General features: G+C 41.7%; 2 protein-coding genes across 5 annotated transcripts in view; both read right to left on the bottom strand.

Moving 5' to 3' along the window:
* CYL1 (alpha-N-acetylglucosaminidase family / NAGLU family) overlaps window positions 1–24,078 on the bottom strand; it is a 468,268-nt gene that overhangs the window by 84,227 nt on the left and 359,963 nt on the right. The gene's annotated exons all lie outside the window — the stretch shown is intronic.
* Window positions 6,441–8,881, bottom strand: LOC149262896 (uncharacterized). Its single transcript, XM_089386697.1, has 2 exons — window positions 7,029–8,881; window positions 6,441–6,905 (listed from the first exon to the last, which is right to left on the bottom strand). Exon 1 carries the CDS (start codon window positions 8,349–8,351, stop codon window positions 7,281–7,283), a length of 1,071 nt encoding a protein of 356 aa, XP_089242823.1. The 5' UTR covers window positions 8,352–8,881; the 3' UTR covers window positions 6,441–6,905; window positions 7,029–7,280.

Here is a 24,078-nt window from a genome sequence, read left to right as displayed (position 1 = left end):
GAGGTCGGAACCACTCTCAAACATCCTGAGTCATTTCATGGTAATGTTAAAAATTGAAGTAAAAGTAGAATGTCACTTTTACTTTAAGGATTTAATATTACCATGAATCGCATATCAAAACTAGGGCCATAGGCTTGATCATTAAGCTGCCCCACTCAAAACTTATTTGTTTCTTTGAAAAAAAATTGCATTTGCAACATTATTGCATTTTCTTTTTGCAAAAAAAGCTAAACGCTCCTGAAAAGGTAGGGAAGCCAATATTTTACTGATGTAATTGATATGATTGATGTAATTATCATGTTTTTATTGTTACCTAGGGTAAGTACATTAGGCAAATGGCCTCCATGAGATGTAATGAATCAGTTCACTTAAGTTACGGATGAGTCACTTTGACCACCCTACACTCTAGCTATCAGTTCAGTTTTTGTTGTAACTGCTCCTCCTCTCATGGATTCAACCCCTGAGGCTAGGATGAGTTGGTTTGAGGCCTATATCATGTAATTTTTCAATCATTCTACGGGTTGGACTCCATTGGATATTGTATTAGTGTTTCAGACTTTGGCATGGAATATATTGGATGAGTTGCAGCTATTTTGGTGGGATTCCTGTGGCATGGTATTTTGATATTGTTTCTTCTTCAGTTACATGTGTGTGAATGTTTTGTATCTTCCATGATCCATTTCACTTCTAAATATGTTTGATTTTCAAGGTGTGATAAGCAGAATACATCTTCTATGCTCTGTTTTGGGAAAATCATCATAATTTGTTTAATTTCTTCAGTTTAAAAAGAATTCATGATTTTCATGCTCTTTTTAGCATCTCATCAGTCTAAACCATCTCATCACTATACTACAAAGTGTTAAAGTAACTTGCCTACCTTGCCCCATCAGATGTCTGCAATTCTGATTCTCTTTTGCCCTGACCTAGTTCACTCTCTGACCTAATTCACTCATCCAGTGACTACCCCAATCAAAATCAAATCAAACAACCCTCTGCACTTTATATCTAGCCTAGAACCCTAATCTATCCAGCCCTCTTGGCTATGATTCTGTGGAGAGAGCCCTCTCTGGCTTGATAGGGCTACCTACCAAGTCAAAAGGTTGGTCTGTGGTTACCTCAGCTTGACTCTTCCCCAGCCTTGGAGATCCGGAGGAGTGATAACAGACTGAGGAGCAGGACCATCAGGGAGTTCTTGGTATGCTAGAAGAACTTGCCGGATGAGGATGCCACCTGGGAGGGTGAGCACATACTGCAGCACCCGACTTTGAGGTTGCTTGAGGGCAAGCAACATTTGGGAGGGGAGCACTGTCATGTCCCTTCTCAAATGTATTAGTCACGGAGTGTAGCTACACAATTTTGGCATCATTTTTGGCTTAGCTGGAGGACCCCACATGCAAAACTTAGGAACTATAGGCAATTCGACTTTATTTCTGGCAACGAGTGGAATGTGGGGGCCACCTACATGAATAATTCGAACTTGGCCAAGGCATGCGTTGGAGGGAATTGAGTTAGTGGAAGGAGGGACCCACAAGAAGCTAAGGGGACCCAAGGTGATAAGAGAGGAGGGAGCTCTCATTTTGTAGCATCATGAACATTTGCAAACAAACACTCTTTTGTACGCTCTACTGCTTAGCGAGTTTATTGGTTGAATCTCTCGCGCGGGAGATTCAAACTCTTCTTCGAGGGACCATCTGTGCCCGCCGTAGGGAGGCCGTTCCACAGGAGTTCCAGGAAGTCCGGTATAGTCACACACTTCATCCATCAATGCAAAGAGGAAATTGTGTATTCCTGGGCAGTCAAAAAACATGAAGGAGTTGGAAATCAGCTAGGCGCATTCACAGCTTGCTGGGAGAGCCTGGAATAGATCAGCAAGGTGATTCACAGCTTGCTGGGAGAGCCAGGAGTTAAGGAGGCAGCATAGAAAAGGCATTTTCATTGGAGTAGTAGCCAATTAGACCAGCGCAACAGTTAGTTGAAGTTCTGGACAGAGGTATTGCATAGAGGCCTCTAGCAGCGAACTCGTGGTGCTTCGGAGAGTAGTCATCTGGGCCAAGCATCATCTAGGGAGCAAGGAGTTAGTCAATACAGGTGAACCCAACGTTCTAGGGGTGATTTTAGAGGGATTTGCAGGCTGTTTCCTGCAATTCGAATTTTGTAGTAGCAGCTGGGGAGAGGCTCCAAGGAGGCCGAAAATCCAAAGTCAAAACTAGAGAAATTCCCTTCTGGGTTTTGTCCAAGGAGTTTAAGGCTGAAAGGATATAATTTTTTGGGTGGTTTTTGGGCACATTCCAGCAGGTCGAAGTTTAGCAGGACAACAGTTTTACTGGGACAACGCAGTGCAGAGTGGTGCAACAACTGGGCAGCCTTCAACTCAGTTATTCCATCACTCGGTTTTGGTCCAGCTTGTCCTTGAGACAAGCTCAGGTGCACCATCTCATTTATATTGTACCTATGCTCTCAGATTTTATAATATATGGCTCAACAATTCCATATTTACAGTGTTTTATGGATGTATAATGCATGTTTTTAGTTTTATGTTGTTACACTATTTATTTGTTTAAAATATCACCCGTATTCCTACTTAGGAACCTTACAATGGGGGCCCACGATGGAGGACGAAATGGAGGGAAATGTTGATTTCGGGTAGCATCGGATGTGCTGTAGCCACGAAAATTGGTGGAGAGGCTAAGGCACATGAGATCTCCAATAACCAAAAAGGGTTTGGGAAGATTCTAAACAATTTGGGAGATATTAAAATAATTAAGATTTTTAATGGAGTCCGTAAGCCTAAACTTAGGGAAAATAAAATATTAATGTGAATTAATATAAAACTGTGTTAAAATGGTCCAAAAGTCATGGATCAAGCCAGATCTAATCTTTGCCATTGATTAGGGACTTAATCTCGGCCATTGATTTGTCAATGAGAAGAGTATAAGAGGAGGTTTGAGGGTCACTTGGAGGACACACCAAGAGATCAAGATTTCGACTTTCTAGGGCTAGGTTTGCTGAGAAAGTTGAGAGAGTGATTTGGAGTTGTAGCTGAGGGGTAGTGAATACAGAAGTAGATAGTGCTGGGAGGATCAACGCAGCAACCGAGAAAGCTGACGTAGAGGGCAAGCCAGAACTGTTGGGAACAGTCGGAATAGCCGGGAAAGCTGATGCAAAGGGTAGAAGCTGGAACAGCTAGAACTGTCGGAACAGCCGCGAAAGCTAACATTGAGGGCAGAAGCTGAAACTGTCGGGAACTACCCGAACTACCCAAAAGCTGACGCAAAGGGCAGAAATCGTAACTATCGGGAACAACCAGAACTGCCGGGAACTACTGAGAAAGCTGACGCAGAGGACAGAAGAGGCTGACACTGGGGTTTTTCGTGGGGCAGATTGGAGCTGAGGAGTTGCCGGAGTGTTTATTTGGGGTTTCAGCCGGAGCATCTGTCTCCGAAGGAGAGGTACTAATGCCAAGATTTTTCTCTGTTGGGTGAGCCGGATTTGGCACCCAGATTGTATTCTAACGCTGCTTAATAAATCAAACCCTTAGATAGCTAGACCGGTTTTCCCGCATTGGGTTTTCCTGGGGACATTAGTCCAAAAATAGCGGTGTCATTTGTGTGCTTGTTTCTGTTTCCTTCAGTTGATGATCTGTAATGTGTTGAGCATGTACTTGTGTTTATTTTCAGTATTGACATGGTAAATAACTTGTTAATTAATCAGAAAAAGTAGGAAGGAATAAATCAGAAAGTACATGGAGGGTTTCTAACTATTAGACTTAGAAACTTCAACATGGTATTAGAGCGTGGTTGCAGATCATACAAGAACTGAGGACATCAACCGAACAGAGCAACAACAACAGGAAACAGTTGACCCGAGTGACAAAAGTTGTTCCTAGCAGCAAAACAGCAAGGAAGGGATGACGCGGTGCCTGCGTCATCAAGTTCGGGCCAAGAAGAGGCTGCACAGAGGCAGAGGGAGGCAAAAATAGGCTCACGCAAAGGCCAGGAGGGTTGACGCCGTTGGCTTAGGGAGCTAGTTTTCCAGCGTTGGGACTACGCAGAGCCTAAGAGCTCTCACCTTCAGGCCGCTGGGGTTTAGGAGGCTATGGATAAGTTGCAGAGTGGAGTTGGTGGGGTATTGTTGTCAAAACAATATCTAACAGGGCAAGGCCAAGAAGGAGGGAGTTGCTACCGAGGGTTTCTAGCCGAGAAATTTGGATCAGTGGTGCGGTTGCACAGATGATCAAAGTAGGGGGCATCTCGACATCGGCAGAAGGATTTCCAGGAGGGAAATCGAGGCTCAGAGGGAGTCACATCAAGAACTTCCAAGAGGGAAGTAGAAGAGCAGCAGAATGGCACAACACGGAGTAAGAGACCAGGACAGACTGGATAGAGCCTCAAACTTCGTAGTCTGGAAGGCCAGATCTTTACTGTACTTGACAGAAATCGTGTCAAGCACTTCGCCTTGAAGACAATAGCGGTCCCAGTTCACCCAGCTGACAGTGACATGTATGAGGAAGCAAGGGCGAGGGCCAAGAGTATCATTCTTGAAGGGTTCAAGGATCATATAGTACCACATATTGCCAAGAAGAATACGGCACGGGAGGTGGGAGGCCCTGACTAAGTTGTATCAGCATACTTCCATGTAGAGGAAGATGCTCCTAGAAAGTCAGTTGCGGTCATACCAATTGCATAAGGGATAATAGATCGACACCTTCCTCGGTTGATTGAAGGAGATCCGAGATCAGATGACTTCCATAGGGGCCACACCAGATCCAGAGTTGATGGTGAGAACAACCTTGAATGCAGTCTCAGAACACTGGGAGGTGTTTGTCTAGAGCATACTAGGCAGGGCGACCCTTCCAGATTGGGAGGAAATGTGGGCGGTTCTTCGCAAGAAGAGATCAAGAGGGTGACCAAGAAGGAAAGCAGCAACTGGAGATCAGAATCAAGGAGTAGGAAGTGGATGCTGCCCTAGCATCTTAGGGTAAACAAAAAAAGCGGAAGAAGAAGGACCTCTCCAAGGTCAAATGCTTCCACTGTGGGGAGTTGGGTCATTATGCGACCCATTGTTCGAGGAAGAGGAGCAAGGGAGAGGCTTCCGAGACCAAGGCAGCGCCAGCAAGGGCAGAGAAAGAAGTGGAGACAGACAATGAGTGTGCCATGAGTGCACACACACCACTTGAGCGAAAGTGGGGAGTCATCGAGCTGTAGTCAAGAGGAATACAAAAGATGAGGGGCAGGATCCTCGAGGTACCCAACCTCTTGGATTATACCTGCCTACAGGAGCCCCGAAAAGGAGTCGCAGGACTGGCAGATGTCGATAGAGACGGATGAGGATGGAGCGACAGAGAAAGCTACAATGCAGGATTCCAGGACAACGCGAGGCTAGCAGGCTGCAGCAGTGCGAGAGGCACGGGAGTGTTGCGCCAGTGTAGGATGGCACAGATAGGTGTGCAACGATGATAGATGCAGGGAGTTGTTGCAGCAGCGCAGAGGTCAGAGAGGGAGCACTTGTCAACGACAGAGGGAGCTTCAACATCGGAAGTGTCTGTAGCCTGACAGAGATGTCAGAGTTGGGAGATCAGTTACTTACTTCTCAGTAACTGAGTTGCAGTGCAGTAGTTAGCAATGGCGGTGCTATGGGCAACACGATGCAGCATGATGAGAGGGGATGTAGTGCAGACACATCAATGGTAGTGGCAGGGACATGGGTAGTAGCACGGATGCAGAGGGAGCTGTCATACAAATGTAGCAGTGGCAGTGGCAGTGGCAGAGCCATGGGTGGTAGTACAAGATGCAACAGTACAAATGATGGGCAGCAGGCCTAGCATCAAGGACTGATGCCGAATGATCAGAGTAATACTTAGTGAGGAGTATTACTAGAGAGTAGTCCTCGCTAAGAGGTAGTGTTGATTTGGGGTAGCATCGAATGTGCTCTAGCCATGAAAATTCGTGGAGAGGCTAAGGCACATGAGATCTCCAATACCCAGAAACGGTTTGGGCAGATTCTAAACCAATGTTGCACAAAGCGCGATCGGGATTTAATCGGCGCCGGGAAAAAAGCGGAAAAAATCGACAAAAGCGGGAAAAAAGCGGAAAAAAGCGGGAAAAAAGCGTTTGGCACAAAAATATTCATTTTTTTTTCATTTTTTTTCAATTTTTTTAATATCTAAACCATCTACAACATAAAATAAATACATTGACACATAAATATGATAAAAAAAACTAATATATAAGATGTTTAATATCATTTCTAGCGCTAAAATCACACATAACATTGAATCATGTCCTGAATAGTAAGTCCTGAGTCCCAAGTCCAACTCAGCCTCAAAATATCAACAAAAAATATGATAACGTATCTCATCATGTCATAATGTCATATACAATAAAATGAAAGTCTAATCCTATTGATTTCCTCTGCCCCTCTTGCAAGAAAATGGCACAGCTTTCTCTTTCCCTCTAGATGTAGAAGCTGGTGCCTGTGCTGGTGGAAATGGCAGTGGAGTCTGACGTGCTCTAGAAGCTGAAGAACTAGTAGTAGCAGCTACAGGAGGCTTAGGTGGACGGAGACCACGTCCTCTACTGGTGGTAGTGGTAGCCCGGGTAGCCCGGGTAGGCGGTGTCACCTCCTCCTCCTGCTCCTCCAACTCCTCCTCCTCCTGCTCCTGCTACTGCTCCTGCTCCTGCTCCTCCTCCTGCTCCCCCTCCTCCTCCCCCTCATCCTGCACTAACCAATCCTCAGTGGGATCCATGAGAGGCCTCTCGGTCTCAACCCTCCATTCAGCAGTGGTGTCAATCCCATCCAATGAGATGGCTTCCGTATCAGGTGTCTTACTCTTCTCTAGTTGTCTCACCCACAATCGAAGATTGTAGTAGACATAGACCATGTCATTAAGTCTATGGGACTCCAACCTGTACAAAGTTCATGAAATAATAATTAATAATTAATATTATAAAAAAAATATTGTTTAAAACTTTAATGAATTCAAAAATTTATTTGGAAATTTGCAATATTTTAAATGTTTAAGTGTTAACCTATTGCGCTTCTTGTTGTGTATTTTTTCAAATACACTCCAATTGCGCTCACATCCCGAGGAGCTGCATGTTTGGCTGAGGATGCGTACGGCAAGATTTTGCAAAAGGGGTACTCTGCCACCATACATCTTCCACCATGCGTCTACAACAAAATTACAAATAAAATTTTAAATAAACATAAGAAAAAAATGGAATTTGAAGAAACAATGAAATTTGAAAGTTGAAACAAAGTTACAAAGTACATACTACAAACTAAAAAATACCTGGCATTTTAATCGTCCTATCAATGACAGCCATCTCAAAGCCAAATATGCCACCTGACAACTTATATTGCTCAATTTGTCTAGAGATCTCCATACGTTCTTCTGGAGATCTCACCATCTTCTGGACACGGGTTAATAATCCTTCCACGACCTCAACATCAAAATTAAACCCACATGCATAAGAAAATGCAGGGTTCAGGAAAAGCCCAGCAGCATGAATGGGACGATGGAGTGTGTTGTTCCATCGCTCATCAATGACTTCCCATAGAAGGAGTTGTCTCTGAAACCCATCATCTCCCTTATCATCATAGTAGGACCGAATGGCTTCTTTGGCCCTGTCCATGGCTTCATACAAATAGCCCATTGCGGGCTTCTCACCATCAACCAACCGAAGAACCTTTACCAAAGGTTCTGTAACAGCGCACACCTCCTGCACTCCCGCCCAGAAGTCTTCCTGGTATGAAACTAGTCTGCAGACGGCCTCTCCTTCTGGTTTGCGGCTCATTGACGAAGCACGCCACTCCTCTGAAAGAAACATTCTCTTCAAATCCCACATAGAATTCAAGAGGGATTGAAGAGATATGAAACTCGTCGCAAACCGTGTAATGGCGGGGCGCACCAACTCTTTGTTGTTGGTGCATTTTCTCATCAAGCTAAGCACAGATGTGTGATTGTAAATAAATTTTGTGATGCTTTTTGATGAGTCAACAATCTCTTTGACAAAGGGAATTTTCCCTATGTCCTCTAACATCAAATCAATACAATGGGCAGCACAAGGTGTCCAAAATAAAGCAGGATGCCTGTCCATAAGCATTCTACCAGCAGCAACATAATTTGCAGCATTGTCCGTTATGACTTGGACAACATTTTCTGCACCCACCTCCAAAATAAACACATCCAGCAAATCACATAAAGTTCTTGCATCTTTGATTTGATGAGTTGCATCAACAGATTTGATAAACATAGTCCCCTTGGGACAACTAACCAAGAAGTTTATAAGGGTTCTCCCCTTTTGGTCAGTCCAACCATCTGACATAACGTGCATCCTGTTTGTGCCCATGATGCCCTAAAATCCTCCAATCTTTGGGTGCAGTCACGCTTTTCATCTTGAAGAAGCCGGCCTCTGAAATCATGAAGAGAAGGGATTTTGTACCCCGGGCCAACACTGGCAATAGCATCAACAGTAGGTTGGAAAAATGGATTACTCCTTACAATGCTGAAAGGAATATCACTCCAGAGGAGAAATTTTGTCATCAACTTGTCAGCTTGTTCTTTTTCAGTTCTTTTTAGCATTGAACCAATAGTTGGTTGTGAACCAGGCGTGGTTCGAGGAACAAAATATGATGATGCAGCTACCGGATTGACTGACGCTGCAGTAGAACCAGTGCCACTTGGCCCACTTCCTTCAACTGACCTTTTTAGTTGCCTTTTGAGTTCTTCTTTGGCATCTCTAGTGTGCTCTAATTCTCCCAATGCTCTCATGGCTTTTTGGATAATTTCAGCATTTGTATTTAGACAGGGCCCCACATCATGTCCAGGGATTTGTGCAAGGTGGAACTTCAACCTGTACACCCCCCCGAATATTTCCTTTCCACACAACTTGCAATACAAGTTTTGTCTAACATTCGGAGTTTTAGGGTCACCATATTCCCAGAAAGGATCCAATTTCCTTGGCATGTTTGTTTTTGAATTTTGAATTTGCAAACCTATGGAAAAATAAGGATTAGGAAATAGGAATTTAGGATTACATAATACAAATTACAATTTAGCATTTGCAAAATTACAAGTTAATTATTTCCAAAATCCCAATTTCTAAACCCAAGTTACCCAACCAAATGCCAATGGCAAATGCCAAAAAACAATGAAAATTAAAAAAAAATAAACAATGTTTAAAAAAAATGAGAAAATAAAAATAAAAAATTGGTTCTCATAGTCATAACAAATTACCCATCCCAAATCAATGAAAAATTTCAAAAAATTCTTTAAAAACAATGAAAACCAAAGTTTTTATAGAAGCAAAACCAAAAAAAATTAATCTACATACCTCTTTTATGGACAAATTGGTGATCTTGGCTTGGATTCCTCCTAAAAACGCTTGGATTCGCTCCCAAATCCGACGGAAACCCTTCAGCTCCTCTCCCTCACCTCTTCTCCTCCTCCTCCGCGCGGCGACAGCACAATGAATTAAAAAAAAATCGAATTTGCCATATAAAACCCCGCTGCCCGCGCCTCCCACGATTTTTACGCAAAAAATCGCGATTTTTTCGAAAAAATCGCGATATTTTCAAAAAATCGCGATTTTTTCGATAAAAATCGGTATAAAAAAAAAGTGGCGATTTTTACGGATAAAAATCGCGATTTGATCGGGCAGAGGAAAAAATCGCGATTTTCCGATAAAATCGCGATTTTAACAACACTGTTCTAAACAGTTTGAGAGATATTAAAATAATTAATATTTTTAATGGAGTCCCTAAGTCTAAACTTAGGGAAAATAAAATATTAATGTGAATTAATATAAAACTGTGTTAAAATGGTCCAAAAGTCATGGATCAAGCCAGATCTAATCTTAGTCGTTGATTAGGGACTTAATCTCTGCCGTTGATTTGTCAACGAGAAAAGTACAAGAGGAGGCTTGAGGGTCACTTGGAGGACACACCAAGAGATCAAGATTTCAACTTTCTAGGGCTGAGTTTGCTGAGAAAGTTGAGAGAGTGATCTGGAGTTGCAGCTGAGGGGTAGTGAATACAGAAGCAAAGAAGAAGAGATAGTGTCGGGAGGATCAGCGCAGCAGCCGGGAAAGCTGACGCAGAGGGAAGAAGCCGAAACTGCCAGAACAACCAGGAAAGCTAACGCAAAGGGCAGAAGCCGGAACTGCCGAGAATCGTCGAAACTGCCGAAACGGCCGGGAAAGTTGACATAGAGGGCAAAAGTCAAAATTGGCGGGAAAGCTGACGCAAAGGGCAGAAGTCGGAATTGCCGAGAACAACCGGAACTACCAAGAACTGCCGAAACTGCCGGGAAAGTTGACGCAAAGGGCAGAAGCCAAAACTGTCGGGAACTGTCGGAACTACTGGTAAAAAAGCTGACACAGAGGGCAGAAGATGTTGACATAGTCCCTAGAGGCTGATGCTAGGGTTTTTCGTGGGGCGGATTGGAGCTGAGCATTTGTCGGAGTGTTTATCCAGGGTTTCAGCCGAAGCATCTGTCTTCGAAGGAGAGGTACTACTGCCGAGATTTTTCTCTGTTGGTTGAGCCAGATTTGGCACCCAGATTGTATTCTGAAACTGCTTAATAAATCAAACCCTCGATAGCTGCACCGATTTTCCCGCATTGAGTTTTTCCAAGGACATTAGTCCAAAAATAATGGTGTCATTTGTGTGCTTGTTTCTGTTTCCTTCAATTGATGATCTGTAATGTGTTGAGCATGTACTTGTGTTTATTTTCAGTATTTACATGGTAAATAACTTGTTAATTAATCAAAACAAGTAGGAAGGAATAAATCAGAAAGTACATGGAGGGTTTCTAATTGTTAGACTTAGAAACTTCAACAGGAAAAGTGCTCCACGAAAACTAAATAAGGAAGGTAACTCTCCTCTTCTCATTCATCATTGGAGTATATCGATTTCTCTTTGGTTGCTTGAGCTCCTTAGCCGAGTCACTGGTTGTTTAGCACGAGTTCTTCAGGTGAAGAGCTCACCCTTTCTTCGAGGGACTTCGAGTGCCACCCTAGGAAGGTTTTTTTCATTTCTTCAGGAGGAGGATCACATTGTGATTTCCAGTAGTAGCATTTCCTTCGAGCTAGTGCGTATTACTGGAGGACGCAGTGGAGAGGAGGCCGAGTTTATTGGTAGTGCTTAGCAGTGGAGATTTTTTTCCGGAGAGGAGGCTAGCGAGGATTGTCAGCATTTCAGAGAATTTGGGAGTTGATTGACCTTCTAGCTTGGCAGTGTGACTTTCGCACTACCTGGGCCAGCACAAAGGCAATGTTTGGGAGCTCATTTGGTGGTTAGACTATTAGTCCTTGAGTTTGAGCTTCGTCGTGGACGTTGGAGGATATATTTGGAGTGTGTTTGCTTCCTTTTTAGAGCTTGGAGGAGGACTTTGTGGCCATTCCTTGCAGGTCGTATTTCTAGAGCTGTTTGGAGGGCTAGGCCATAGAGGAGGTCGAATTTGAGAGGTTGGATTCTGGCCAAACCCTTTATGGGTTTTTGTGGGTTTTGGCCAAGAAGCTTGTGGCTGAAGGTTCATCATTTTCTGAACAACAGAGACAGGGTTTCTGGCAGCCCCTTTCCAACCAGAAATTGTAGTTACTAGGAGACAGCGTAGAGCATTAGAAGAGCAATTACTTTCCAACATTGAGATTATTGTTTGACACTTGGGTTCTGTCAAGCTTGCCCTTGAGGCAAGCCCAAGGGCATTTTCCACACTATTGTACTCACTCCATTCCATTAATAAAATGGCTCAGCTAGTTCTCATTTCTGTTGTGTACTCAGTGTTTGGATCGTTTAATTTTTCTGCATATGAAACGTATTTGCTTTTGTATATCACTGTTTGTTTAAGTTTGGAACATTACATTCTCCCTCCAAACGTAAAGTGGCAATTTTAATTGCCTCTCCTTTTGTCATTTGATTGAGCTGGAAATAGACATCTAGCTTCTCCACCCACACTCTTGCTGAACTCTTGGAAGCCCCATCGAAAGTTGGGAGGAACAGTCTCCCCATGGTGCCATGAGTGTATCTTCCTCCACCTTGCCCCTTCACCTTGTTATTACCTTTTAGCTAACAAGGGTCCCTGAAGGTAATGGCTTCTCTAAAGTCCGACCCATATGACGGATACTCTATAAAGTAGTCCCCAATGGGCATCTCCTCTTGCTCTTGCAGCCCTCCAACGTTGGATGCTATAAATGTAAGAATGGTGGACCTAGGTGGTGTGTTGGGAATGAGGGGTGCATTGGGGCTATGACCCCCTTGGTGATGCGAAGTACCAGAGCCCTCACCAATATGGAATTCCCCTTGAATCCCTTTGCTCTTGTTGTTGCTGTAATTTTGTTGCCTCAACTCCTCAATACCTCTAGACAAATCTTGTACGACCTTGAGAAGAGACTGGGCAAACTCCTCCTCTTTACTCCCCTTATCTCCCATGTTATCCCCCATGTTTGGCCTTTCGACCTTTGGTTCAGTGGCCGCTAGATCTGGGATGATTTGTAGCTTCCTCTCTTTGCTTTTGTACCTCTGTCTCCTATAGGTTATGTTCTGTTGGTCCTCCAGTCATAGGCTAATGTTGTTCCCCCAAAGGTTGAGCCAAGACTATGAGCTCTGATACCACTGTAACATCCCTGAGGAAATTTTAATGTAAATAATCAAAGCATGCATAGACATAAACACATAAAAATTACTCACACATTAGAACACCAATTTAGAGCCAGAAACTGCGTTGTTGAGCCATTTTATTGATAAATCATGGAGTACAATAGGTGCTTGGAAAGTATGCACTTGAGCTTTCCCAAGGCAAGCTAGCTAAGCCCCAGCTCTCCACCCCGGGCTCTCCACCAAATACCCAGAATAACCCATGAAGGAATTGGCCGATGCTTGACCTTGGAATTTCAGCCCTAATTTCCTCAAAGGCTTCGCTGCTAGATAATTTGACCCACCTGTAAATCCTGCTGCAAAAACCTCCCAAAATAGCTGCAATCTCCTTCTCAATACTTCCCTAGACTCCTCATCAAGTTTCATCCCCAAACTCAACTCACTCCTCAACCTCCAAGAATTGCACAATCCCTGTGTCACTACTGTTGAAACGCAACACAAACTCGCACTCCCTGCTATTGGTACGAACTGGAATAGATGGGACTCCCTCCTACGACTGGCACTCCAAGTCCACCGAAGTAAGGGTTGACATTTCCGCTCAAAAACACTCGTGTGCTAAATAGCACTTGTAGACTTGGCTTCAGCTCAAGCATGCTATGTCAAAGACAATTTCTCAAAGATGAATGAATGACTAAAATGAGTGCCTCTTGCTCCTTTTGTCCAAGAGCCTCCAAAATGCCTATGTGGGCCCATCTCGACTTTCCCCCACCAACTTCTCTCCAATGGGTGTGCGTTTCCCTTGTGGGCCGAGTTGACCACTACGTGTCAACGATCCATAGCAGTACACCCCATTTTTTTTTGCAAAAGGGATAGTGCTTGATCAATGTGTCCGTGACGTTTGATTATCATCATCACCCTGATCATGTTATATTGTAAACCCTTTCTGCATGTCTAAATTGTAAATAATCTCAACAGATCCGTGTCGTGTATGTAATTGCCTAAGTAAACCTAATTTTTTGATGACAATCTACATTCCGGAAGGTTTTTTGTCTCACCGATCCATGGTCGGCAGAGTTTTCCTTCAGCCTTACCCCAAAGCCGGAATGGATTTTGTCACCAAAAATTTAGGGGAGTCCTAGTGTGCTAGATCGAGTCTATGTAAAAATGATTTGAGAATAATCCTAACTATTTGGTTAGGTTATTTTATTACAAATTGCTTGATCTGCTAGATTATATTTTTGTTGCAGAAACGGGTAGTCTGTGAGGGTCTTGTTCAAATGGGTTTTCCCCCTTGAGATGTATAAATGTAAAATATCATGATGTAAAATGTCTTGAGGGTTAGAAAAATAATTTATCCCCTCATAGGTCCTAGGTCCTAGGTAAATTTAAATTTTCCAGAGGTAAAATTCGTGGATCTTTTAAAAGACTAAATCTTAACTGGTCCAAGGACTAATGTTAGTTGATTATTTTGCTAAATTTTATGTCTTAGGTCCCTGGGGTTAAGTCAAAGTCAAAGTTTTGAGGAAATAAATGCAAAAGTTTATTTTTTGAATATATTAAAATGCATTTAATTGAAAATTTCAAATTTCCTCAATATTTAAAATTTCGACAGATGAGATTAAAAGAAATTTTGATTCTCATCAACGGTCGAGATCATTTTGACAAGGATCACTCGAACTAGCCGTTGGAAGATTTATCTTTAAATAGGAGGTCATTTTGTCAGTCAGATTCATCCGATCTTTTGATTGTGTACTAAGCGAAAAAGCTCTCTTGTAATCTTTTTTATGAGCAATAAATAAAGACTTTGGGGTTAATTTCTGCTAGTGTTACTCCTCATGGAAATGTTGTAAGATGTATTATTTCCATGCATATATTTATTTTTGGCCATTGATATAGCTTTCTGAAGAGCGATTTGAGTACAGGTATCTTGCTCAGTCGTTGGGGTTTGAATGGTAATTTAAGTTTTGAATATAATAGCAGGTATCTCTATTAAATCTGAATTTTATTATCGTTTTCTCGCTCTATGTTGACGGCTGAATTGAGTTTTGCAGGAAAATCCTTGATTATTAGATCATCGGGCGTTCGGGGAAGTTCTCGGCTGAACCAGCCAACTCCCAATCCGTGTTTTCTGAAGAGCCCAGTTTAAATTTGATCCCGGGCTTATCATAAGATATTTTTATGGGTGATGCATGAAGGGTTTCAAGCTTAGTACCTCCTCTAAAATTCAAAAAAAAATTATTTTTTTTGTGCTAAATCGTTAGATCTGGCTGTTGAGAGCCACAAATCATCAGATCTGGGAGCGGAGTCGGACTCACTCCCTAGATCTGATAGATCTGCCATTTTTGTACATTGATCTATAATTGATTTTGGTTTTCTGACTTTGGTTTCAGGGTTTTTTTTTGGGGGTCATTGTGTATATTGTTTGGGTGTTTTTTGTTGTATTGTAGCTGCAGATCTGAAGCTGAAAGCTATGCAAAGTCCAGATCTAGGCCCTGGAGGGTAAGATCTGGATCTCTGGAGGTCCATCAGCATGATTTTTTTACAGGGGATAAATTTAGTTTTAGATTTGGAAATTTAACGAGGGTTTCATTAAACAATCTAAAGCAGGATGAGTCAAATTTTTAAAATTAAAATTGCTGGAATTTTTTTAGAGGTTATGGTGATTTTAACATGTTTCTGAGTTTGTTGTAAATTTTTTGAAATTTTTTTAGAAACCCTCTATTTTTTGGTTCTCTCTAGATCCTAAAACCCTCAACACTGCCCATCCATGCAATCATCCTTCCTATCTGCTTCTCCTCCCTTCCGTTGTCATACCTCCAAGCGCCTCTGTGTTCCTCACTTCTGAAGCACCCTCCGCCTTCCTGTACGCAAACTATAGATCCGCTGCCCTCTACCTACATTTTTGTCTCTCTCTCGCAACACTCCCTCAACACAACCATTTATTCCACACTGCCTATCTAACCCCTTCCCACACTCTCCTTTCCATTTGCGGCTTCCTCATCCGCTGCTCCGTTGCCCACACTGTCCTCATCTTTTCCCTGGCCCGTGGCTTTCCTAGTCGTTCCCTGCAGATTTCCCAACGCTGCTTAGCTCCTTCCTCCATCTGCATTGAACTCCCTTATCCACCTGCGTCGAACCCTCTCTGTCGTCGAACTCCGACACACCTGCACACAACAGCAAACTCATTTTCGATTTTAGCTTATGGTGTTTGGTTTACGTTTAGTTCTCCCTTTTTAGTTTTATTTCCAATTTCATTTAGTTTAAGGTTTAGATAGATTTCGATTTTCATTTTATTTTTCTTAGTTAGGCTTTATATATATTATTTGTTAAATTTTTTTAATTTTATCTTGGGTTTGTATATAAATTGACGCTTTAAGATTAGAATGTATTTTAATTTGTCATTCGATTTTATTTTCATTTGTTTTTCATTTTTATTTTTATTTTTTGATGCTTGATTTGATTTAAGTTTTGTTTGATTTGATTTTTTTTGTTTCATTTAAAAAAAAAAATCTAAAAACATTTTAAAAACTCTAAAAATTTCTTAAAAAAAAAAAACTAAATTTGTGATTAAGGATTTAAATTAAGGGGTTTTTCACTTAAACTTTAAAAATTTTAATGTGGCCTGTGACCCATCAAAAATTTTAATTTTTTAACCCTTTGACTAAATTAAATTCCTAAGGAATAATTAAAAAAATTTTAACCTAAAGTTCCTTAGTGTCATTTGGTCAATAAATGCAATTTTTATGATTTTCCTATGGTCAAGGTGCGATAAACATTTTTAATCATGTTTGGCTTTGGGCAGTGAGCGAAAATAATTTTAAATCTGGAATCTCTTGCATGTGACAGTATTGGGCATTTTTGTGGATTATTTATGATCGTTCTGGGTAACTTGTTTTATTGATGGATAATTCAAATATCGAAGGCACTGGTCTATAATTGTTTCTATCTTGTGGTTGTGTCTTGTTTACGTTGGCATTTAATCTATCAATCTGATTTAACCATTTAAATTCATCAAGTTGTCCGTCATTAAAATCTCCTAGAATCTGTTTTTCACAGGCTATCTCATCCATTTACCTTAGGGACTACCCCCTTGACTTGCCTAGGAGAGAGTCTAAACAGAGTGAGTAATGATCAAGAGTGACAGCCCTTACTCTGAATGTTGTCGCGGTGCCTAGACACTCTGTGTGACAACATTTTTTGGCGCCACTACGGGGAACCGATTTATTGGGCCTGGGCTTTACGACATTCATCATTCATCTTTCATCTTTCATCATTCATTTGAGCCAGCAACGACAATATTTTTGGCGCCGTTGTCGGGGATAGAGTTTTTCTGTCCTTGGTCCTCGCGACATTTCTTCATCATTCATCATTTCAATCATTTCATCTTCATTCATTAGCCTGTCAAGAGACCAGCTTTTCCTGGCATCATTTGATCTTTTCATCGCCCTATCTTTCGTCATCTCGTTAATCGTTTCATCTGCACCTTTAGCACCTGGACATTTCGGTTCGTTTCTTGTTTGGGCGGCGACTCCACTTCTTCCATTTCTTTTCATTTATTTTTTCTCAGACAGGAAGCCCCCCTTATATCCAGTTGTTTGTTGCCTTTTGGATTTTAGAGTTAGATTCATGTTCAAGAAGCGACTCCACTTCTTTCATCTCTTGATTTTCTTGGGTAGAGGTCTCTCTCTATCATCCATTTGGTCCCTCATTATTCATCATGGATTATTCGTTTACCCCGTGTCATTTTACTGATGTTCTCCATGATATTCCGAAAGTTGCCATTCATAAATTATCTTTGTTCTCGGGTGGTGATTCAGTCACTGTTAGAAAGCATCTATGCAGGTTTTGCGTATAATGCTCATATATTGTAGTTCTCCCTAGTACGATCATGAAGATGTCAAAATGCGTTTATTTGCCTTTTCTTTAGAGGGTGATGCTTTGAATTGGTTTAATAATTGTCCTGTAGATTCTTTCGCTTCTTTACAAGACATCGTCAATGCTTTAAAAATATAGATATGGTTATCAAGATAGCTCACCTTATGCCACTAAAATTATGCAACAGAATGAAAGTGATCTTGTGAATGATCGAGCTGTCGATGAAAGATTTCAAGACAATTCTAAATATCAGAATGTGTCATCCACCTGTACCGTTGCAGATCAAATCCATGATAGTGGAAAAGCGGGAACAAGTTATCAAATTAGTGTCGACAATGAAAGGGAAAATGAGAAGCAAATTATAGAAGAACTAACGCGGCTGGTAAAAAATATGGAGCTTAATCAAGGAAAAAATGTAACTGATTACGTCAAGGATATGAGAACTTTATACACTGTTATGAACTAAAAGTCATAACAAATTAAATAAAATATTAAAATATTAAAGTATTATTTAAATAAATAAATTATTAATTATAATCAGTTAATTAACAAATAATTAGTTAAAATGAAGAGACATCAGTCCCAAGGGACATGTCTCTCTGATCAGGCATGGCCAGTCAACTCCTATTCAAGGAACATCACCTCAGCCTTGTAATCATCATTCAAATTTTATCATATCTATATATATATATACATATATATATATATATATATATATATATATATATATATATATATATATATATATTACATTCAGAATTTTATCTGAAGTTTTATTATCAGTTACAGCAAATTAACTAGTGCTACAATGGTATCAGAGCCAGTTCGTCATCCTCCACTTCTACCGTTGTTCGTTATTCATCTTTGTCCCCACACAGGCGTATCTCCCACTCTGCTGTCACCGTTCATTCGTTCCTTGCCAACCCACTGTCTGCTGCACTATACACCAAGCTCGTCAACCCACTGTCCGTTGCGTCCTTCTGCGCTATACCACTGAGTTCACACCCGTTGCGTCCATCCCCTGTACCGACTCTCCCGTGGTCAAGCATCTCATCTGCCCACCATAAACCTGTCACTGTGTCACCTTCTCCCAACAGACGACAAGCAAGCCTACGCCATTCTTTTTTTTCCTCTGCGGTGGACCTGCGATTCCGTTGCGGTGGACCTGCTGTTCCGCACGGTGGTCTCTGCGGTGAACCTGCTCTTCCATGCGGTGGTCTTTGCAGTGATATCCACACCAAAGGGTCGATCGTTAAAACCATTCGTGACTGTTCAATAGACGTGACCATGGCAGGGGGAACGTGACTGTCCAACGATATATTTCATAAAGAGTAAACAAATCCTAATATACGCATAGTATATAAAATATACATATATTTCAATTAAATTATATATAATTAAAAACTATATATAATTTGAAAAAAATATGTATATTTAATTAGATTATATATATTTAAAACTATATATAATTAAAAATTACATATATCTAAGTAACAATAATTAATTAAAATAACATATTTTAATTAAGTAAAAAAAAATTGGGTCTTAAAAAAAAATCAGAACAAAATGATAAACGACAACGACATTATGAAGAAGATCCAAGAAGACATCTGTAAGCTATGCAAACGCATGGATAACATCGAAAAGTCAGTTAGTAAGCAGGACTAGATGGCCGATGAGATTTCCTTCATAAAAAGCATGATGAACTGGCACCCCGGAGAGATCGATCCACCTTCAACTACACAAAGCCCCAAGACTTCAGAAGGGGAGACTTCCCTAGGGCAAGGCTTCATGAGGCACAAGAAGCAACAAATACCCCAAATTCACTTTGAAAGGAGCCAATATTATACGCATTCTCCCGGAAAAACCATCTTAAAATCAAAAATGAATTACCAAAGTATGATGGAAAAAGCTTTAAGGGCGCTGTAGTATGGGTAAATATGATGGATGCAATGTTTTTAGCAAACCCTCTGCTCGATGAACAAGAAAAAGTTGTCACTGCATCTACTTACTTAGAAGCAGAAGCATACGATTGGTTTTTGTGGTGGTCATCTAAATGCACAGGTTGCTCATTCAATTGGAAAAACCTTAAAAGCGCTCTGTTAAAAAGGTTTCATGACGAAGAGGAGGATGATGTCTATGAGAGATTTGTTCACCTGAAGCAAAAAGGATCAGTGAGTGAATACACTCACGAGTGGGAAGTATTAGCAGTAAGGCAGAGAGGGTTTTCAGATGAGGAGCTGCTAAAAATGTACCGTTGTGGCTTTAAAGATTATATCCGCGAAGAATTAAAATTGCATAAACCTAAAACTATTGAGGAGGCCAGACATGCAGCCATAATTATTGAGCGAAAATATAAACTGCACAAAACACCATATGTTACTAACGACAGGACTAACAACCAATTCAAAGGAAAGGCGAGTAAAACCACGTCAAAGAATACTAGTAAGTACGTTCCACCACCCTTACGAAGTGAAGGAAAACAACAAATTAATGTCGAAAGAAAAAAAAAATATGGCAAATGCTGGAAGTGCAGAGACAAGTATCATCCAGGACACAAATGCGCAACACAAAAATTGTACAATTGTGAAGCTAAGCAAGAAGAGGAATCCTCAAAAGATAGCTCCGACGAAGAGGAAAATGAAGAAATGAAACCCTAGTCCAGAATTAGAAGACAAGATGCCACGAATTTCCATAGCAGCCATCACAGGGATAGCTCAACCACAAACACTGAAGCTTAAAGGTTACATCAAGAGGCAAAGTGTTATTGTGATGGTGGACTCAGGAAGTACGCACAACTTTGCAGATGTCAATGTTGCAAAAAGATTGAACATCTTTGTTTACCTAGTAGCGGACTTAAAATTTATGGTAGCAGATGGAAAACAAATAGATGGAGTTGGCAAGTGCCATAAAGTTAAGTTGCAATTAAGCGACTATGCAATAGAGTCCATTTTTTATACGGTTCCCCTAGGAGGAGTAGATGTTGTTTTAGGTGTACAATGGTTGAGAACACTAGGCACTTATTCAGCAAATCACATAAAACAATTCATTAAATTCAAATGGGATGGACGGAAATATTAGTTGTTTGGTTTTCAAGCACCACCAACACAAGTCATCTCTGCTCAACAAATGAAGAAGCTTATTCGCAAGGGGGCACCAGCATTTGTTGTGCAATGTCAGTACTTGGAATTATTATCAACAGAAGGGACTCATCAAACATCAGAGATTTCATCCTTGATCCAGAGATATGAGAAGGTTTTCCAAGATCTACCAATGAAGTTACCCCCAGAAAGGCAAATTGAACACATTATTGAAGTCAAAACCGATTCAACTCCAGTTAATGCCAAGCCATATCGTTATCCCCATCACCACAAGATAGAAACAGAGCGCTTAATTCAAGACCTGCTGAAGCATGGAATCATTACGAAGAGTAGAAGTCCATACATTGCACCCGTAGTGTTGGTCGGGAAGAGGGACAGATCTTTCCAATTATGTATAGATTACAGAGGCTTAAATAAAATCACTATTAAGCATAAGTTTCTGATTCCGTTCATTGATGAAATGTTAGATGAGTTACACGGTGCAAAATATTTTTCTAGGTTAGATCTAAGATCAAGTTACTACCAAATACAAGTAAGGTTAGAAGACATCGAAAAGACAGCATTCAGGACTCATGAAGGGCATTACGAGTTCAAGGTCATGCCATTTGGATTAACAAATGCACCAGTGACTTTGCAAGCCACCATGAATGAGCTCTTTCATCCTTACCTTAGGAAGTTTGTATTAGTTTTCTTCGATGATATTTTAGTGTACAGTAAGACGTGGAAGGAACATCTCAAACATCTAGAAGTGTTGTCTGTTTTGGAAAAGAACCATTTTTACGCCAAGCTATCAAAATGTACGTTTGGGCAAAAGGAAGTTGAATACCTAGGTCATATTATATCAAGGGAAGGAGTCCAAGTAGACCCCCACAAAATCAATGCAAACAAAGAGTGGCCGAAACCCAAGAACATATCTAAGCTAAGGGGATTTTTGGGTTTAACAGGGGATTACAGAAGATTTATAAAAAACTACGCACACCTAACAGCACCCCTGACGAATTTGTTAAAGAAAAATGTTTTCAAATGGGATGACCAAACAAACAAGTGTTTTGAGAAATTAAAGGAAGTGATGTCAACCACACCAGTACTAGCAACTCCTGATTTCTCCAAACCGTTCGTGGTCGAATGTGATGCTTCTGGGTTTGGAATTGGAGCTATACTGATGCAGGACAACCACCCTATAGCATTTGAGAGCAGGAAACTTAATAAACGAGAAGGCTTAAAATCAACATACCAAAAGGAGATGCTTGCCATCATACATGCTTTGACAAAATAGCGCCAATATTTGCTTGGAAGTAAATTCTCAATTCGAACCGACCACAATAGGCTTCAATACTTACTTCAGCAAAAGACAATATCAACAAAACAACATAAGTGGATGGAGAAGTTGTCAGCTTTTGATTTAGAAATATTACACAAAAAGGGAAAGGAGAATGTCGTAGCTGATGCACTCTCACGTAAGGATGATGATCACACAACATGTGCTGCTGATCCGGATTTAAACAGGAACGCAATAGATTACAGAGATAACCATAAATACAGAGATTCGATAACCATATAGACAAAGATGCAGCGGAAATAATACTTCATTTCATTACTGTAAAATACTGAAATATGCTTACAAACAGAAATGGAAAGAAACCAGCTAGGGCGATGGTAGCTTATCTCTGAGAAGAGATGTGGTGGCTACATGCCTCTGAACTGTTCCGAACTGTATTACAATGAGGCTCGAAGGCCTATTTATTGTTGAGAAACAATGGAAAACCCTTCACATCCCGAAACCTAACCCAAGAAGATGAAACGCCAAATTGTGGGCCCCGTTTGGGTAAATTGGTACATCAATTTCCCGGGTCGTAACTTTGGCATACGATCTCCGTTTGACGCGTACGATAGCTCGTTAGAAAGATCTATCCGAGTACTACCACTTTGGGAGGCAACATGGGTCCATGGACCCATGTTGCCCCAGAATCCCAAAAAAACGTCGTTTAGGGCCTCAAAACGGCTCCGGAAGTTCAGGACCCGAAAAACTGCTAAAAATAGTAAACTGTGCTACAATTTAGGAAACTAAAAAGACTGAAAGAGACAGTTGTGGGGGTCCAAATGGGTTGGTGGGTGGCCACCAACATCCACCTGGATCATTCCTCCCCCCTTAGGAAGCAATGGTCCCCATTGCGTTGAGTTCCTCCTTGAGATGAGGAAGCTTCTGCTGAGCTGGGTCTCTAGTGAGCTGTTCTGCAATCTCTGATGTGTCCAGTAATGGTGGAAAGCATGGTCGACGATGGTCTACATTGAATACTCGGTGCAAGCGAAGGAATGGAGGAATGTTGTGCTTCAAAGCATTGTTGTCCATAGCCTTGGTACTGCTGTGAGGACCATGTCGGAGTGGCCAGAGCTTCTGATGGGCTCTTGTAAGGCGTTCTTTCTGTCGATGCAACCAGACTTTGTTGCCCACCTGAAACTTGTGTGGTACCCCTGTGGGTGAGGAGAAGTCATTCCTGTGTTTTGTCATGACCGTATCCCTTTGCTGCTGCTGCTGCTGCGTGGAGGAACCCTTTGCAGGGGTCATGGATGTAGCAACGATCTTCCCCTTATCTTGGGAGTGAACCAGACAGATGAATTTCCTGGTCTGTGATATGAGCTTGCTGCCTTTCTTGGTAGTGATCAAGGATGTGGCAGTAGGTGGGGCTACCTCTGGTATCCTGTATAATGAATTATTCAAAGAAATAATGACAGCACGAGGCCTTGACTCATACACAGCATGTCGCCTCCACAAGTATGGTTGGCCTAATAATACATCGCAAACATCCAGAGGTGTAACATCACACAATACCTCGTCTGTGAAGGGCTTGATGCTGTATGGAAGGCGGCACTGCTGGCGAACTTTCAGATCTCGTCCTTCATGAAGCCACCCGATACTGTATGGCTGTGGGTGTGGTGTAGTCGGTAGGCCCAACCGCTTCACGACCTCTGCTGAAACCAGGTTCTTTTGGCTACCACTGTCGACAATGAATCGCAGCGGTGAACCCTTCACCCACATCTGTGAGTGGAAAAGACGCTCCCCCTCCTCTGGATCTTCGGGCTCATTTTTCTTGATCTTGGCAGTGGCAACAGTGGCGCTGGGATCCGCATCAATGATCTGCTTCCCTTTTCCATTCCCCTTGTCGGGTTCTGGCTCAGGGTCAGAACATGCATCTGATTCGGAAGCCTTCAATTCGGCCACCAGCGACTGCTTGGTCCGACACTCACTTGTGTTATGAGTGGGACTCTTGTGGAACTCACACCACTTTCCTGTGTCCTTCTTCGGCTTCGCGGTGTTGTTCTTTTCTTGCGACTTCGACGGGTTTTCTTGGGTTACCCCGCCTTGGCTTTGTCCTTTGGGCTTCGGATTTGCAGATCCAAAGTCTCGCTTCTTCTGTTTGAACTTTTGCTCGATTTTGACAGCATATCGGTACGCCGTGCCGAGCGAGGAGATGTTCAAGAACACCATCTCTTCCTGGATGTATCT

Source organism: Pinus tabuliformis, chromosome 6, assembly GCF_031772625.1.
Source record: "Pinus tabuliformis cultivar Carrire ecotype Pingquan chromosome 6, CPIR1, whole genome shotgun sequence".
NCBI lineage: Eukaryota > Viridiplantae > Streptophyta > Pinopsida > Pinales > Pinaceae > Pinus > Pinus tabuliformis.
This window is presented reverse-complemented; position numbering and strand designations above follow the sequence as displayed.